General features: G+C 35.8%; 1 protein-coding gene across 1 annotated transcript in view; it reads right to left on the bottom strand.

The window, feature by feature from the left end:
• The window catches only part of LOC117113715 (coiled-coil domain-containing protein 149-like), a 28,576-nt gene extending 10,620 nt beyond the window's left edge, over positions 1-17,956 (bottom strand). The window contains exons 1-4 of the mRNA XM_033257140.1: positions 17,696-17,956; positions 6,642-6,806; positions 5,254-5,307; positions 4,174-4,278 (exon numbers count right to left, since the gene is read on the bottom strand). Of these exons, the coding sequence (XP_033113031.1) occupies positions 4,174-4,278; positions 5,254-5,307; positions 6,642-6,806; positions 17,696-17,767 (396 nt within the window). The 5' untranslated portion in view covers positions 17,768-17,956. The remainder of the gene's footprint in view (positions 1-4,173; positions 4,279-5,253; positions 5,308-6,641; positions 6,807-17,695) is intronic.
• Between the last annotated feature and the right edge of the window lie 1,124 nt (positions 17,957-19,080).

The following is a 19,080-nucleotide window of genomic DNA, read 5'->3' as shown; positions in this document are numbered from 1 at the left end:
AACAAAATATCATTTTCTGTGAGATATTCGTCCATTTGGATGAATACTGCTCGTTCAAGTATTTTTGACATAGTGCTCAAAATGCTTATAGGTCGATAGTTACTTACAACTGACTTGTTACACTTTTTAAATATGGGATGTATTCGAGCGATTTTGAAGTCGTCAGGGACGGTGTTAGATAGGATGGACAAATTTATAATGTGGGCTACTGCCCCAGTGATTGCTGTAGCACCGTCTCGCAAGAACCTTACAGGGATATTGTCTAATCCCGCGCTCTTCGTTATATTTAACCCTTGGAGCTCTTTTAAAATGAAGTCCTCTGAGACAGAGGTTAGGTTCAAAGCGTTTTTAGAGACTCCTTTCGTTCGTAAAATTGTCGGAATTTCTCGGAATCTGTATTATATTGTGCACTTCCATTTGGAAGCCAGACTATGTGGAACATTAGTAAAAAACATATTAAAGTGGTCTGCTACTTTGTTATTATGAAAGCAGACGTCGTCAATATTTTGGCTTTTGGATTTTTCTTATTCTCTTCTAGGGTTTCACTAAAAAAAATCAGCTTTTGCGCCTTTGATTTCCCTGCGTACTTTGTTTCTTATTTTACAAAAAGAATTATAAATTGATCTGTCATTTCTATGTTTTTTTACTTTCCGCAACAAGGAGTCACGTAATCGAATGTATTCTAGAATTTTATCATCTATCCATGGTTCGGTTCTATTTTTTAGTCTTATTTCTTTTAATGGTGCAAATTCGTCAATAACCTTTTTCATAATTGATTTAAAGTTTGACCAACCTTGGTTAAAATCGTTAGTGTTAAGTATACTAGACCGATCAGAATTTGATAGCTTTAGAGATAAATGCAGTGGCAGTATATTTCTTTAGAGACCTTATTTTTACAGTATTATGTCTATTCACTGATTCACGCTTAATTTTGCGCGTACAATAAATGAGAACATGATCGCTTATTCCAACATCTACAGTGCCAGACTGAGAGATTCTATCTTGATTGTTACAAATTATGTGATCGATGATCGTACTTGTATTATATGTAACTCTAGTTGGCGTGTCAATAAGCTGTTCACAATTGAATGATCTTAAAATAATTAACAATTTTTTACAGAGAGCAGAGGTCTTATCAATAAAATTGATATTGAGATCACCCAAGGTAATAAATTCGTAATCTGGTGAAAAGTTTGACAAAGTAGTTTCAAAGTGTTCAAGGAAACCACTATCATTCGGGGGTCGGTGAATTTTACCAATTAAAATTGGTTTCGTTTTATGAAGCAATAATTCAAAAAATAGAGATTCCATTTGGTCATTGTGCAGATCGGTTCTGGTGTTAAAAGCAATGTAATTTCGAATATGCGCAAACACCTCCACCAGATCGTGATCTATCATTGCGTAAAATAGAATATCCGTTAATCGTGATTTCTTTATCAGGTATAGTATAATCTAGCCACGATTCGGTGATTTTAATAACAGCTGCGTTTGATATACCCGCTAGACCGCGAATTTCCGAGATCTTCGGTATTATGTTTATCTAAGTATCAGGTTTCTCTAAGTATCATATATTTTTAATGTATTACAGCAATAAAAAAAAAGGGCATCAACAAATTCCTAAATCTGTATAATAATAATAAAAATAATAATAATAATAATAATAATAATAATCTATTAATATAGTTGTGCATCATACACTAGTGGAAATTATTATATGATGGTTAGATTAATGCATGAAAAAACTCTTGAGGGCCAGCAAGGCACTAAGGAATGTTTTAAATGCATTTATCTATAAACTAGGTATTATAATTTTTTTCAAGTGTACAAGTGTATAGATACTTCACTATACTAATTGCTTTATAAGTCAACAGTCATCTTTTAATATTGTTAGCTTTATAATCAACTGTTGTAGCAGTTATTGGTTGCTATAGTGATATGATCAGTTAATCTGATATACATTTAGCAGTGCGTATGTTGCACACAGCAGTTGATGTTACACAGTACGATACGATGACAATTTTTTTTATTGTGTTAAAAGAAGTTGTCATGAGTTTACTATATTGAAAGACATTCGTCAAAAGAAATATACATTTCAAAAACAGTAACCACTTTCTGTGCAGACAGGTAAAATCGTGTAATGGCTAGGCTACGACCCACTGTAGGCACCTACAAAAGGAGGCCTCGGCAGCCTCCTACCTACATCTAAGTTCGTTCCTTGAGTCTTAAAAATAGGTCAAGAATATTCCTATTATTAAATGTTTCAGTTTCTTTACTTTATTAAGGTTCATAATTCAAGGAGTTCCTTAAGTTTTCATGCATAATATTGAATTTGAAGGAACTTTCTTCGGTTTCTAATCAACCTTTTATGAAAGTCATTTTTTCAATTACCACTTTTAAACAAATGATGATTGGGTGAGTGTCTGCCCTCTTCTTCTGGAGAGTACAATAGCACGATACATAAAATACAAGTTTTTTTCACCTTTTGAACAGGAACCGAAGAAAGATCAATCAACTCTGCACTAATGAAAAAGTAGTACATGGTTGGGGATAGGAAAATAACATTGGGAGTTACAGTGATGATGTCGCAATAAATATAGTAATAATAAAATATTAAATATAAGGATTCTATCTTACAGTGAATGATATCACATCCACCCAGCTTGAAAAGCTTGATGCCCTGTCCAATAGGTTCGTAAAATCATGGTTTGGCATGCCCAAATGTGCTACTATGGCCATCATTCACATGCCCAAGGGATTCGACATTCCCAACATTTCTGAACTCTACAAAGAATGCCATCTCATTGCGCATCTCTTTTCCAGAATGAAGTCTGGTGAGATGGTAAACCAGTCTTGAATCCAGGGTTGAAAGAGAAGGGAACTGGAAGAAGAAGATCTCTCTTACCAACAAATTTGAAAGTTTAACAAAAAACGCCTTGGCCAAGCACAATAATTTACCCCTCCACAAAATTAAAAGCCATAGTAAAAAATACACTGAAGGCAGAAGTTCAGAAATGTTGGGATAACCACGTCAAAACTCTCTTGGTCCAGGGAAGGTTTTATGAACTTGTGTCTCTTGAAGATCAATCTGCCCATTGGAAATCTATCTGATACGATCTCCCACTTGGCATTCTTAAATTTCTCTCCAACGCCGTCGGAGATACCCTCAATACTCGGGTTAACCTTGCCAGGTGGGGGAATAGGATTTCAGATGAATACCCTTCCTGTGGGAACCGAGAGACCCTCCATCACATTCTTAATTTTTGCAAACCTTCACTGGACCAAAGGAGATATACTTGGCGCCACAACAATATTCTCAAATATATGTCTGATACCCTAAAGATGGGATTTCCCCCTGATTCAGTCTGTTGCGACCTTGTTTCCGGTGCCTCGAATGTCCCTCATCCATCAACGGTCCCCATGGAGTGCACCACTACCATCCTCATCCCTGACATATGCTTATACTTTTCTAAATCCAAATCATTGACACTTGTCGAAATCTCTGTCCATTTGAGACGGGCATTGCTAATGCCCATAATTTTAAGTGCAATAAGTACACCCCGTTGATTAACGACATTTGAGACTCCGGACACACTGCTAATTTGCTTGCCATTGAAATCGGCTCACATGGGTTCATCTCTCATGAAAATGAAAATCAGCTGAAAACAATTCACTCTCTCTGCAATAGGCCACTTCCATTTAAAGATTTTAAACAAAAAATCTCTAAACTTGCAATAATCTCTTCTTTCAGCATTTTCCACCACAAAGATGTTCTTTGTTCTTTGTCTTCTTGTCCGTTTTGTTTTTGTCATTGTTTGGGCTCTGCCTCTCCCTTGCGTATTTTATTCCTTTGAATATACTTTGCCACTTGTCTAGGGAGTATTTATATGTTTCCTTTCATTTTTTGAAATCACAATTTATACACTTTTTATATTGTATATATTTTTGATATTTGAAATAAAAGTGATCTAATAAAAAAAAAATTATATAATAATAACATAATATAATAAAAAATATAAAAATAACAACAATAATAATAATAACCTTTACATCTTTAAACATCATAAGGTCATTGTTTACAATTGTTTTGTGTTCCAAATTTGCATATTTTATTCTTAAATGTTAAAAATGGATACGCTAATATAAAAAAAAACAAATTTCATATTTTAATTTTACCTTTACATCTCCTTCAGCTTCCAGCAAACTTTGTTTCAATTGTTTTATTTCTGCTTCTGCCTTTCTATTTTGTTCTCTTGATTCACACAGAACTTGAGCCAAGCTCTGAAGGGATAAACAAACGGATACTGCTAAATATTTTGATTTACAAACTTACTTTGGTCTTTTACCACACATTTTTTCATGGATTTTGTTTTGAAAATTTAATTGTAATGTCTACATTTAATTAAGTTATGTTTTACATGTACATGTGTGGTAAAACCATTAAAAAAAATAAAAAAAATAAAAAAAAAATCGCACAAAATTCCAATAAATTTAGCACACAACCAATAATTTAGGAAAATGCCATTTTGGAGTACAACCCAAACCTACCACAGACCTTTGTAATAATAATAGTGAAGATAAATGATTTCCTGATGATGACATAATTAATGTCGAAATATTGAATCCCAACACGATGGCATGTATTTCAATACTTGGAGTATGTATTATACTTTCTTATCTGAGATTAATCAGTGGACCTTTCGATAAATGATTAGGATGACAATGATGATGATGATAATGGCGATAATGATATGTTGAGCCAAAGCTTCTATGCGGTTCAAATTATTCTTTGCTCCCTGGGGGAGAAATGCAAATTACTGTCAGCACTTGTAATCAGTTTAGCCTGCAGGTAACAATTCAATTTATTTCACTCGAAAATCATACATTGACAAGTGGCATAAAAAAGTAAAGCTTGCAAAACTTGGCATGCAGGCATACTATTTATAATAATAAAAAAAACCAGAAAAAAATAAAATGGATATACCAAAATGTATAATGAAATTAATGAACAATAGTACTTGAAGAAATATGAATTTTAAGATTTATTTTAAATGTGTTTTGTTCCCAAAAGGCAAAGTGCTTTGTCAACAAACACAAGCAGAATAGCAACAGGATTCCAACCCATTGACCTCCAATGCATGCCAAATGTTGCCACTTGAATTCTGATACATATTATAGAATAAAAGCTCATTGCTAATTAAAGCTCAGTGTAAAAAGCAATTTTCTTTAATGAAAGCTTTGAGTTGAAAATAATACCTGACTACGGCGTTCATAGAGATGATCGCTATCACACAGTGAAAGTCCAAGTGCCTGCAAGAAAAAGTGCTCAAAGTTTGTATTCTATTCTATACATATATGCACCTTCATTTTATACAATGATTAGTTAATATGACTGTCTTATTCTCATAAAAGGATTGTGTTCACTTAAGATGTGTAGAAAGCTATATACAGTATTATATAAGTAGAGATTGTTTTGTTTTTTAACATTACAACAGCATTTGTTGTTCACTTATAAAAGGACACAGGATATTGTGTTTAGTTTGCCAAAATGTTTACAATAACTATTAGGTGTATGTACCCGAAACACAATGGAGAAAATGGCCTGATATTAAAAATATTAAGGAAACTAGTTGTGTTGTACATTTTAGAAAATGAAGAATGTTTACTTAAAATCACAGGTGATTAAACTGTTCACTCAACAAGTAGACTACAAGTTGTACAGAGGCAATTATTAAATGTTCCCTTTAAACTGTATTGAAATTGAGGTTTCACTAATATTTTTAATACATTATTGGCTTTTCCCATGTTAGCAGAGAAAGCCATTGTTTTTGTTCAGATTATTTTTCCTTATTTCTATCCCATTTTCATATGTTTTGTACAGGGTTTTTCGGATTGGTTATGACATTCGTTTAGAAAGCAAAATGTCCTGGGTTAGAATCCTGGTGGAGGATGAGATTTGTTTTCATTTAAAAATTTTTTTTTTTTTTCAAAGGGAATAGATGCATGGGAATTTTATACAGGGAAGAATTATGACATGTTTGTAGGTACTGTATACACTCTCTGAGTGTGCTCTAGTTCTACATATTTCGAATATTGATAAAAGGGTAATTACATTTTTGTGTTTGAAATGCAATTTGCATTTTCTAAAGCATTTAAACTAGCTACAGCTACACAAAATTACCATGAAACGCATGCTGAAAAATGTTTGCCCTCAACTTATAACATTACCCAAGGTAAAAAACTAAAAATGCAATGACCTCTACAGGGTAAGGTACTTTTAGCAAAATGGAACTCTCAACATCACTATTGCAGCCATCGTTTGAGTCTCACCGATGTCGAGTTGGTTTTCATGTTTGTATTAACCTCATAATTTTCTTTAGAGTATGATTTAATTTTGATTTTCATGTAAACTTAACTGTAAACATACCCAAGGTTTAATTGTATTTTACATTTAAATATGCAGAAGTTTCAAATTTTAAGAACATTATATGAACTGATGAAAGTTTTGTCAACGTGATATTCACTTTACAGTATAAGAACAATGTTATTCACTGATATTTAAATTAATATGTAATTGTTAAAGTTAAACTTAATTTTGCTAGTTTTCTGGTCCAGTAATTATATTTACAAAATACACAAATTACCCTTTCTTTTTCCTCAAATTTCTTTCGCTGTGCATTTGATTTATCCCTTAGTTGCTCTGCCATCAATTTATATGCATCTCGCTCTTGTTTCACATTGTCAAGCTCTTTTGCCAAAATAATCAGTGCATCCTTCTTTGTCTGAAGTTTCCGTTTACAATTGTTAAACTGAAATATAAAAAAAAAATTTTTTTCAATATTTGTTTATACTTCTGCTTCTTAAAGCCTGACGACACACAATTGTATGATGGAAGTACCGGTTGACGAATATATCTCTCCTTGATAAAGGAAGTCTGAGCGGATTGTCACTAAAACGAACTATTGCAATTGGATCGTCGCGTTTTCTATGGAATTCCATCGGAGCAGTGTGTGTCCAGCTAAAGAGTAAAGATGATGTACTGTACAATGGAAGGACTTGTTTAAAGATAGATGTTACAATAAAATAAATCAACAAGCTCAACTGATTGTCAGCACATCCTATTGCAATCAGACAATCTGATCATTCCTGATGATCACATAATTAATGTCGAAATATTGAATCCCAACACGATGGCGTGTATTTCAATACTTGGAGTATGTATTATACTTTCTTATCAGACAATCTGAGGTGATGCATGACAGGATTGTTACTAATACTTGAATAGTTTCATCCGGTTTGCTGTGTAGGATTCAAGGTGGGTGGGTGGGGGGGAGCTGGGGGGCCGTGCCCCCTAAATATTTCAAGATTTTATAAAAGATGGAGAAAAGAGGAAAATTTTAATACAATTTAGGTCTGAGAGTGCCATTTCTGGACACCTGAGTGTCATAATACTAAATTTTCTTATTAGATCCTCAATCTGTAAAAGACCCTCTCCTTGGGGCCCCTCTATTTAAAATTTCTGGATTTGCCACTGTGTTTTAATGCGCAAAACAACGGATAGTAGTTCATACAGTATAGCCTGATGAAGTCGTGTTGATAGCAACATCGAGGAAAGCTTGCAGTAAGTTAACATTCATTGTGTTGGTATACAGTCCTACAACTGCATTACTATAGTCAATAAAGACATGCACATATCCAATCATGCAGGCCCATATCTCTTTTTTTCCAACATCCCTCACTCTGAAGGTTTAACAGTGATGGCGACGTGATCTGCTGGACAAAGGGGCTTAAGTCAAGACAGAGTGGCTGAAGGCTCAACAGGGGAGCTGTGCGAGCGAAGCAAGAAAGCATGTTTAGTCTAGGGGTACTTGGGGGCTGCCAAAGGCCCCAGGGGGTAAATTTTGGTGAATTTTATTAGTTGTTTCATAGGCATGACTTCATAATTGTTGTAATATCCAAACCAGTATCAAAGCCTATGATCACAATGAATTCCAATAATTATGAGGGTACAGTACTGTACCATTGAAGAAAAGGTAAACAAATACTAGTTAGTTCAACGAGGAAGGCTATGGCCTAAACAATGATTAGAAACTATGGTTTTCTTAAACATGTTTTTTTACTCTGACAAAACCATCTCTTATTCCCCGATGTGTGTGTGGGGTGGGGGTGCGCCTAGGCTTCCACCCTCAGTCCACTCACTCTCCTTTCTCAATACGCTCATTCTCACAGTACAAAATCAATGACATTGTGGCTACTTATAACTTCATCCTGATATATAATCATTTCACAAATGGTAACAAGCAGTTCATCTTATGAAATAAAAGAATGGCCATTTCAAAAAGCAATTACGTAACATTCAAATTGGTAAAAATGATTATAACAAACATTTAAATGTAGACGAGTACAAATTGTAACTTACGGATGCACAAATATGCAATTAAATTTTCAATTACACTAAATTTTTGTTTTGGACATTTTTGCTGAGGTAAAGGACCTATTATTCTTTGTGGGCACAATATTCGCTTGATTAAATTTGCTGTGCTATGTATAGGAAATATTCATTAAATGAAATTTACAACCACTTAATATTCTTTGTCTAAATGTACTGTACCGCACATGCCGAATAAATTTCATCAAGATTTGGTAATATTTGTGAGAGTAAAGTTCTACTGTTTGATCTCAATCAGCTTTTCAATATTATGTTATATTTAATTTGTTGAAAAAAAAAATGAAGTTTATTTTCTCATCATAGAAATATGTTTCAATACTCTCCAATAAAATGTGATGATGTTGAGCCCAGATAGTGAGCTCCATGAATTCACAAAACAAAGTCACTAAAATTTTATGAAAAAGCCTAAAGATATGCCTTTATTGTTATTTGCTTTTCAATTTTGAAGGGTTTTTAAGTATTTAATATTGTAACATATCATTTTCATTATCTTTTTTAGTTCTATATTTGGGAAACCATATTTATTATTATTATTATTTCACTTTATTTATTTCAAATATATCAACATTAAAAAACAAGTTACAAATCTTGGCCAATGGCCAAATTGATAGCAACTTTTACAAGGAATAAAAGATCACAAACAGAATTCACACACCCAAAAAAAAAAATGAATAAATAAATTTAAAAAAAAATACACAAAGACTTTCAAGTGGAGCAACTTGATAACTTGATTGTTCTAAGAGAGGGGAGCAGCCAGTGCCTCAGTCGCCAGGGAGACTAAAGGGGGAGGAGGGATTAAGAGAAATTGAGTAATTGAATGTAAAAAGGTATGGGACTATTAGAAAATCTTTTGGTTTTGCATTTAAGCTGTGAATAATTACTTCCATTGCGTAGACTTCTACCATGAGATTGTTGTCGGGTAGGGGGAATCAGATCAGCAGAATGATTAGTAAGAGAAAAGCCTTTAGCAAATTTGAGGCAGTGGGCTGCTCTCCTCTCATAGAGGGTGTCCAAATTACAAAAAGTTCTAGCATGTTCATAGGTCTGATAGTTTTTTGCTAAAATAATACGGCAAGCACGCTTCTGAGTAGCCTCAAGTTTCATATCACATCAGCATATTCGAGGACAGGTCTTATGTATCCAGTATAAATAGCAAAAAGTTCAACTGTGCTCAGCCCAAATTTTTTAAGGTTATTAAGAATGAACATTTTCTTGTTAGCCTTTAATAGCATTAATGTTGTCAATATGGCTACCCCATTTTAAATCATTCCGTACAGTGACGCCTAAGATTAAAGCTTCGTCACAAAAATCAATATGGGATTCACCAATATAAAAAATTTTGTTCTGGGATATTGCTCTTAGCAAAGCATATTTGCATAGCTTTACATTTACTAGGATTTAAAAGCAGAGAATTAATAATACACCACTCATGAAATTGATTAAGGTCATTCTGCTATGTTACCTACTAGAGGTAATGTTTTGATTGGTTAAACACTTTTGGTACTAGTGCATATAAGCTTGCTAATATGGATAATTTTTTCATTCCTGATGATGACATAATTAATGTTGAAATATTGACGATGGCATGTATTTCAATACTTGGAGTATGTATTATACTTTCTTATCCGAGATTAATCAGTGGACCTTTCGGTTTCACTGTTTTTATTGCGAACTTTGGAAAACAAATTTCATTTACTTTGCATGACAACAAATTTGAACATGAACATCACAGTACTTGATAACAATTTAAACTAGAATTATTCCTTTTACGCTATGCAGTAAAAGCATAGCCTCCCCGCTGTGCAATTTTGTCCAGTATAAAATGTTTAAATATTTTAAATTCTAAAAAAGGCATTTTTGAATTTGTTTAGGATGAGTATTGCGATGGTATATGGCCATGGTGGAGACTGTCCCCTAGTCTCTTCTAGGGTGTGGGGGTGGGTCGGGAGAGGGATCGGAGTGATCTACTTGCAGCTGCCGATAAGGTACAATCCTGTCTCTTATACACATCTAGATGTGTATAAGAGACAGGGAGTGGGGAGAGGGGGTTATGGGTTTGGGAAATGTGGTATGGGAAGTGAGTTCTCTCCTGCGTAGACACCCTATTCAGGGACGGACCCAGAGATGTCGAAAAGGGGCCCCGGAATTGGAAAAGTTTTTGTTTGTTTTTTAGACGACCGAAATAACCTCCAAGGCATTTTGGACAATCGTTTTTTTCTTGTTCTTTCTTTTTTCCCCCATTTTTTTTTCCTTTCCAAAAGTGGGGAACGGGGCCGGCCCAGGCTGCTCCCCTACCAAGTCTGCCCCTGCTATTTACTCAAGTAATAAAAAAAATCACCTCATTTTCAAACTTCCACCCCCCCCCCCCCCCCCCCCCAACTTAACCTCTATACCCCATCATTCCTCCACTCCTTTTTAAGATTCCAAACCTAGAGCCCCCCACCACACTGTGTAGGCTGCTAGGTAGATTAATGAATAGCAGGCTACCTACAGTATATATCCAGGTAGCCAACCTACCTAGTTTAGGCTGGCAATCTATTTAGGCATAGGCCCAATAGAGTAAGGTAAGGCCTCTACAGGTAATAAAAATATTTTTCGCGCACAAGTTAAGCCTTGAAACCTACCAAAAACAGTAGGCTCCGTCTTCTTATTACCATCTTGCATTCTGCCAAGTTTGAAACCAATCGGCTTTACCAAACTTTAGTCATCGTGGTAACAACAATTTGCCCAACAACGACGACAACAACACTGCCGAGCATGAAGAAGAACATGGGTAAAAACAATAGCCTCCCCAGAGCTTCGCACCTTCGGGGAGGTTATAATAAATACAGAGGTCTCATAATCAATATTGGTTATTTACTTAATGTTGTATTTAAATGTTTTTAATAATGGTGAAAAAATGTACGTCTGTGACCATGGAATTGCCAATTTACTCCATCAAAATATTCATGAAGCTGGACTAGGCAAATAATTAACTGGCAATCAGCATTTGTGGAATGTTATTTATATCACCAGCTGGCACATATCTATTGCTTCAATCAAGTAAAGTAAACTAGCATGATTACAAGAAAATGCAACAAAATATAATATTGTAACACATTATTTAGAGGTACAGTACTGTATATCTCCAGGCCTGCAGCTAGCGTATCTACAAAAGTGGGTTTAAGGCATTGGGAATGATTATATTAGATTATTATTGTATTAGAGTCAAATGGGGTTCAGATGCTTAAATTAAAACATATTTCTTGCAGTTTGAGAAATAGAATAAAGTACAGTATATTGTGTTTACCTACAAAAGCTAACTTTTTAGTGTTTATGGGCTATGTGGGTAGGGGGTTTGTTGAACAAAGTGTGGGTCCTCTGAAAACAAGGGATTGCCAGAACTCCTAAAAATGCCCTTGGCTATGGGCCTGATCTTAGGTATTTCTACCACGATTAAATGATATGTATACTTTACAGTACTTGCAAAAGTATCATAAAAAAATGCATGACTGAGCCAAGAACACTGTAGCCTAGTGAAAACAACAAGACTATCATGAATGAGGCTACTTAAGGAGGTTTCAATACTTTTTCCTACTGTAGGTTTACAAAATGATACTGTATACTATCCAGTGGTTCTAACCTTTTTACATTCGGCACCTCTCAGGAGATATTTTTTGTGTGAGTATGAAAAATGATAATGATTGGACTTACTCACTGTATGTACTCTACTATGATGATTTCATAGTGTGAACAGTTTGAGAGTGATGGAAGTTCTACTGTAATGTGATCGAGGACTCTATCCATAGGGGCCACGGGAAGGTTCTGTAGCCAGAATGCAAGACGATGGCATTGGCAAAAAGAAAAAAAACATTTGAACTTGATGTTGTGGTAGAGTAATTGGAAGGGGTCTGGGACCCTCCCTGGTAAGTTTTTGTTTTCTAAATGCTCAGAAATGCACTTTACTACATTCCGAGAGGTCTCTGTCACACAGATAATATACAGTAATAACAATGGTAAACCCCTATGCACTCACATTATTATTGGATTAAACACCTATGAGGGAGTATTCTCCATAATGTTGCAGCAGCTAATCAGCGCATTTGCCATTTTAAAGCTTGGTTCCCACTTGGACGCAACACAACGCCAAGTGACGCAAGTTCCAAGTGGGAACCGACGATGCAAACTTGGCTATGCAACATAATACACGACGCTACTTAACTTTCGCATTATTTGCGGATCGTCTTTGCGTTGTTCGCGAAAAGTTGCATCGATTCAACTTTTCGCAAAGCAAGCACCGCAACAAAAGCAAAAAGCTAATGTGCGCATGCTCTAACTGTTGGATTTGTAGTTAGTGCTTCGTGTTTACATTTTTTTAAATGAGTTTCATGTTATCTTTAGACCGTCGCCATCGCCCTAGTCATTGCCAATAATAATAATAATAATTATTATTATTATTATTGGTTGTTATCAATGATGCATGCTGCTAATTATTACTGTTATTAATTATCATCATAGCCTATCCTATCACAAACCTATCATAGCCTGGCCTGGCCTGGCCTGGCCAAGCCTACAGCCTAGTTTTGATAGAACCATACATGGTGCTCTTCTACTGTACTGAATAGCATAATACTGTAAACATTAATATTTATAATAATATGCAATGCATCTTACCCAACTGTTCTTCAAAAATCTATTACACAGGGTGACGCCAGGTTAATAGGGTGGAAGGGAACCCTCCCCCACCTCCCTGCGAAAACTTGTAAAATGTTGAATTATTATTTTTTTCTTCGGGGTAGGCCTATAATTACAGCCGAAAAGCAAAAATCAATTAACTTTAAAGTATACAGGCATAACCCAGCTATATGCCTATGATTATTAATATTCAGAACACAGCCCAGTTCCACCCTACAATACATTAGTAGCCCTACAATGAATGCTAATTTAATAACGGCCTTTGAAAGCTTTGTGTGAAAATCATTGCGTTTACACGGCGACAATTGGAACCGTATCAATTTTGTTACATTGCGTCACGTAAGAAGTGCAAATTCCGTAAGGAGGGGAGATACAAAATTACCGGAAGAGCATTTCCTTATGTTGCGTTGCGTAGGTTGCATTGGGGCAGGTTTTCTGCAAGTGGGAACCAAGGTTTACCCTACCAGGTACCCACATTATAATGCTCTGGGTGGAGAGAAGCAATGCAGATAAAGTGCCTTGCTCAAAGACACTAAGCTATTAAAATGCACAGCGAGGTCGAGGTTGGAAACCAAACTATTACTGCCGCGTCACACTAATGACCTTTTTTTAAACTTCAAGAATGATCAAATGTAAATCTAATAATACCTGTATGTCACATAAGTTTAGTCATTTTTCTCTCATAGTAAAAAAAAATATTTTCAATGTCTTAATACAGGATTGGGAAACCAAACTATTCCCGCTGCGCCAAACCACTTCTACAGTGATGTCACACTAATGACCTTTTTTTAAACTTCAAGAATGATAAAATGTAAATCTAATAATACCTGTCCATGTCACATTAATTTTAGTCCTTTCCACCCCCACCCCCCATAGTTAGAAAAAAAATATTTTCCATGTCTTACATATTTTGCCTAATGGCAACTTTGATACAAAAATAAATTAACTATGAAATATTAATTATGCAAACGAGCAATTAGCCTACTCACACACATAACAAAACAACAGGTTCCGTCTTCTTATTACCATGCATTCTGCCAAGCTTCAAACCAATCGGACTTACCAAATTAGATATCGTGGTAACTATCTTAAATTACCTGATTAGTGAAATATTAATTAATTATGCAAATGAGCAATAAGCATATTCAGAGACGTACCAAAAACAATTGGTTTCAAGTTTGAAACCAATTTAGACTAATACCACATTATAGTTATCTTGGTAAGAAACAAATGACCAACAGTGACAACATGAAGAAGAACATAGGCAAAAACAACAGCCTCCCCAGAGCTTCGCTCCTTTGGGGAGGCTAATGACCAATGATCCCACACCCCACCACTGGCTTGATGTATGGCCTGTTAGATTCGACTAACATCTGATGGCCATTCAAGTCATAGAGACACAGTAGTCTCATTTGTTTTATGTTTGTGCATAAAACTAAGATTTATGCCAATATTTTTCCATGGTTTGTAATAATTAGAGTAATGCATGCATTAAAAAAAAAAAAAGAAAGTGCTTGCGGCCTTATGCGTTCATTGTCACAACCAACCATTGATTATGTGACTGAAACTGCAGATGGTCATTTACCATCAAACACGCACAAAGTTACGTAAGTATAGCATTTACGTAAATACTTAAATCACTGACGCGTTTATTAAAATAAAAATTGATCAGTATGCCTATTCATTTTTTTGTTTGTTTGAGTAAGAAAATGCTAAGTACATGCTCAAATTAAACATAGGGGCCTACATTGGAACTCAACTTGTACGTGGCCCTATTAAAACTATTTTTGTTTATGTACCCGGTATTGTCAACACTCCCTGAAATCGTTTTGATACAGCTTAAACGCTCGGATCGTTGGAGTGCCTGGGGATCAACCCCCACCGAGGGTCCCCTGCCTCCCCACAGCAGCCACCCCCAGCCAACTGGTGTAGTCACGCATTTCAAATCTCTCAGCAACTATGTCAAGGTGTCTGGTCAGTAATGACTGTAAGTATAAGAATCATTAAATTTCCTCTTATGATACGGATGCCAGTCAATTCGAGCGGATGTCAGTTCGAGTCAGTGCCAGTTCGAGCGGATGCATTTAGTGCGATCTATAACAAGGGCGAATTTATCATCGCCCTATTTTTGTATTTGTTTTAAATGCAAAAAATGCTCTGTGCACTAAAGTTCTGAAATGTTTTTGGTACTTTTTGATAATAATTCCATGTTTGAATTACAATCTTGGCAAATCCGACTAAAAGATGGTCGCTAGCATGCACTTATATTTTAAAACTATAGAATTCCGCACGTAGAATTCACGGTGTTTGTCTCCAGTTATTTGAATTAGTGTTGTAACAGTATTAGTAGATTTACGATTTAGGCCTATATTTGTAAATGGGAGTAACTGTAATGTCGATTAAAAGGTTTCAAAAGTGGTCCTAGGGGCGAAGTCCCGAAAATTTAGACAATTTAGGGGTTTCAAAGGCTTATTGAATGGATTTTATAGTCTACTAATATGTAGAAAATACATACAATTTTTTTTCTCCCCGACGAATTGTGCTTTTTCTCCCAGACAGGGGACCCCCTGGCCCCGGCCCTCCCCCACTGGTGCTACCCCTGTGACACAGGGGCAGATCCAGTGTATGGGCATGGGGAGGCCACTAAATTTTAAAAATGTCAATGCATATTAATGTTATGTGCTACTCACTTATCTATTCTGAAACTGTTGTTCCCCTACCCCGCCATTTGAAAAATTCTGGATCCTCCAGCCCCTGTGACAAAATTATCAACAGCACAGTAATAGACATCATACAATTTTCTCCACCGTTCACCATTCGTATACAATTCAAAACCTACTTTTTTTTAAACTTAGCATGTGGAAAGAATAACAATGACAAAAAATTATTTTTATGAAGTTGGTATGTTTAATTGTAAATTTTTAACCTTATAAATCAATTAAATACGACTTTTTTTATACATAAGGCTATAGGCTTCTCCCCCGGAAACCACCTGGGCTTTTCCCAGGGCTCCAGTGGCGTATCTAGAAGTCTTAAAATAGGGGTGCTGATTGGGGGCGCGAAGGTGAAGTAGGGGGCTCGATGATCAGTTGAGGGATGCTAACTCGCAAAAGGTGATTTTAGGTGATTTTTAATTACCTGCAATTGATTATTTTTTTTGGCATGATTTTTTGGGGGTGCAACTGGGGGGGGGGGGGGGTGAGTAATTTTTGGAGGGGAGTGAACACCCCCCACACGCACCCGTAGATATGCCAGTGCCTGGCTCCCAGACAAAGCCTGAGCCTCGGCCGAATGCAAATTGTTAGCTCAAAATAGGAAATTTTAAAGTAATTCGTACATAACTCGCACAGGCTGTTGTTCGCACAAGTGAATCTTTTTTCCGCTTGAACTAGCATACGCTCGAATAAATTCCGCTTGAATCCGCTCAAACTGGCATTCGCTCGAAGTGGCATCCACTCGAATTGACTGGTTACCTTATGATACCATTATAGGCCGAGGTCTAGTCTAGCGTAGCTAAAACTTTTAGAAGGGGTGTGGAGGTTTGGTTCCCCCTTGCACCCCATAATGGGGAACCCCTCACCCACAGGTCAAGGGTGAGGCCCCTGGGTTGGGGGCATTTTGCGCAAAATTCTCTTGTTCTTTATTTAAGGCCATGTAAAATAAAATAATTGGTTAGCATCCCCTCCCTACCATCAAAAAGGCCACCGATCCGATTTTTTTTTTTACTATACACTCACAAACTCAATTTAATATACAGTAGGTTTGTTTACCACCCGTCATACACTAGCCAGGCCACTTGCAGTTCTATGCTCTACTGTTGTTCTATAGGCCTATACTGTAGCCACATGGTATTCATGATGCCTGTTGTGTTGAGGAGTGAATTGTGAATGATAATTGCATTATGACGCGGTTATTCATAGGTAAAGTTTCTGCTTGCTATAGATGCTTGTATGTAATTTTTGTCTCTGTTGTTTTATTCTTCTTTTTTTGCTGTTTTTCCTTGCGAAACTCTTTTTTTCATGTTCGAAAAAAAAAAAAAAAAAAAAAAAAAGACCTCTCTCCCTACCATGAAAATTGGTAACATAAGGATGCTAACCAATTGTTTTATTTTACATGGCCTAATATCAAAATGTTGGCATGTATGATAATGCCAATGCAGGCCTACACTAGGGGGCCTGGGCAAGCCTACTAGCCTAGCCTAGTGTAGTAGGTAGGCTAGAATAGCTACTAGGCTAGGGCCTAGGGCTTAGGCCTAACTCCCTAGGCCGGCCCATACCTACTAGTCCTAGTCCTAGTAGACTAGTAGTAGTAGTAGGGCCTAGGCCTAGTAGGACTACGCCTATCCTATACGCTAAATTTGTTATTTCTTGTCAAGAAGTAGCCTAGGCCTAAGCTAACCCTCCTAGGCCTAGCCGGCCTAGCCTAAACTAGGCCTAGGCCCTAGGCTAGGTAGGCAACTAGCCTAGGCCTAGCTAGGTAGGCACCTAGCCTAGGCCTAGCTAGGTCTAGGCCTAGGCCCTAGGAGGAGGAGGCCTAATTAAACACATGAAAAAGTTTACATAAAAAAAAACAAACCTCTCCACACAACAGCTGCCAGTCACGTTCATTTCGCATATTAAGAGACTGTATATCTGTTATCGCAGTCATGACGATAAAGTTTTAGCCTAGGCCTACGCCAACGTCTGTCTAGAAATCTATAGGAAGCTGGGCTAGCCTAAGCCCGCCAACACAATAAACACAGTTCTTCTTCTGCAGCTAAAGCCAAGCCTACCCCCGTCTCGTCGATTGTCACACATTCGTCGATCCTATAACGACCTTTGACATTTTCGTGTCATATCATCATAACTAGCATGTGATGAAAGTGGTCTCTAAACACAGATGCAATGTCAGTGATCCGTTAATAATGATATTTTAATTGCTTATTTTTATAATGTAAATAATCAAATTGAGAAAAAAAATCTAGCCAGTTTATAAATAATAATAATACCCATGCTGTTTAAAATAACATGCTTTAAACATGCTGTTTAATAATAATAATAATAAAGTTATCCTTATATAGCGCAAAATGCAAGAAACCTCTAAGCGCTTTACAATGAAAGGAAAAACCGGATCAAAATAAAAGAAAAATGATTACAACAGTGAGGGAAATAGGTTAACATTATGAATGAATATTTATTTATTTATTATAATTTATTTTATTTATTAATTAATTAATTTATTTATTTTTTATTAATTTATTTATTTTATTTTTTCTTTCAATTACCTTCTCATTCCATTTGATTACTTTCCAATTTATTATTGATTTCTTATACATTCAACTATTTCACAGTTTAAATTTTTCTTATGTTTAATGTGTATTTAATATTTAACGTGTATTGGTCGAATAAATAAATGAAATGAAATGAAATGAACTAATAATAATTATATAGCAACATGGATATCCATTATTATTATTATTATTATTATTATTATTATTATTATTATTATTATTATTATTATTATTATTATTATTGGGGAAATCCGTCACTGAACAAACAATTACAATATCAAGGCTCTTTCATTCTGTTTTATATACATAAACCATAGTATTCATGACCTCCATACACACACACGACAGATATGGAGGATTAAACCATATTATATTCCTACTCCGATTTTTTCGCTTATAGTTTACAGTCTCATTTTGATTGTACTTCATTTCATCATCAAAGCCACCAGATTTTAGCGCTTCACTGTAGATCTGCTTCGCGTTGTCAACTTATTTGACGCCGCGAAGCTAGATTTTCGCGAAGTGCATGTAAACAACACAATTGAGCGATCTAAAAACTACAAAACAGGACAGAAAGGTCCATAAAGACGTTTTAATGAAAATTAAAACAATATTTTGTTAAATGGAAGAATGTTAGCTAGCAGTGGCGTAGAAAAGTATTTTTCATTTGGGGGGGGGGGGGGGGGTTGGC

The sequence above is a fragment of the Anneissia japonica genome, unplaced genomic scaffold (assembly GCF_011630105.1).
Source record: "Anneissia japonica isolate Jap-2015-1 unplaced genomic scaffold, ASM1163010v1 scaffold718_len1063573_cov188, whole genome shotgun sequence".
Lineage (NCBI taxonomy): Eukaryota > Metazoa > Echinodermata > Crinoidea > Comatulida > Comatulidae > Anneissia > Anneissia japonica.
This window is presented reverse-complemented; position numbering and strand designations above follow the sequence as displayed.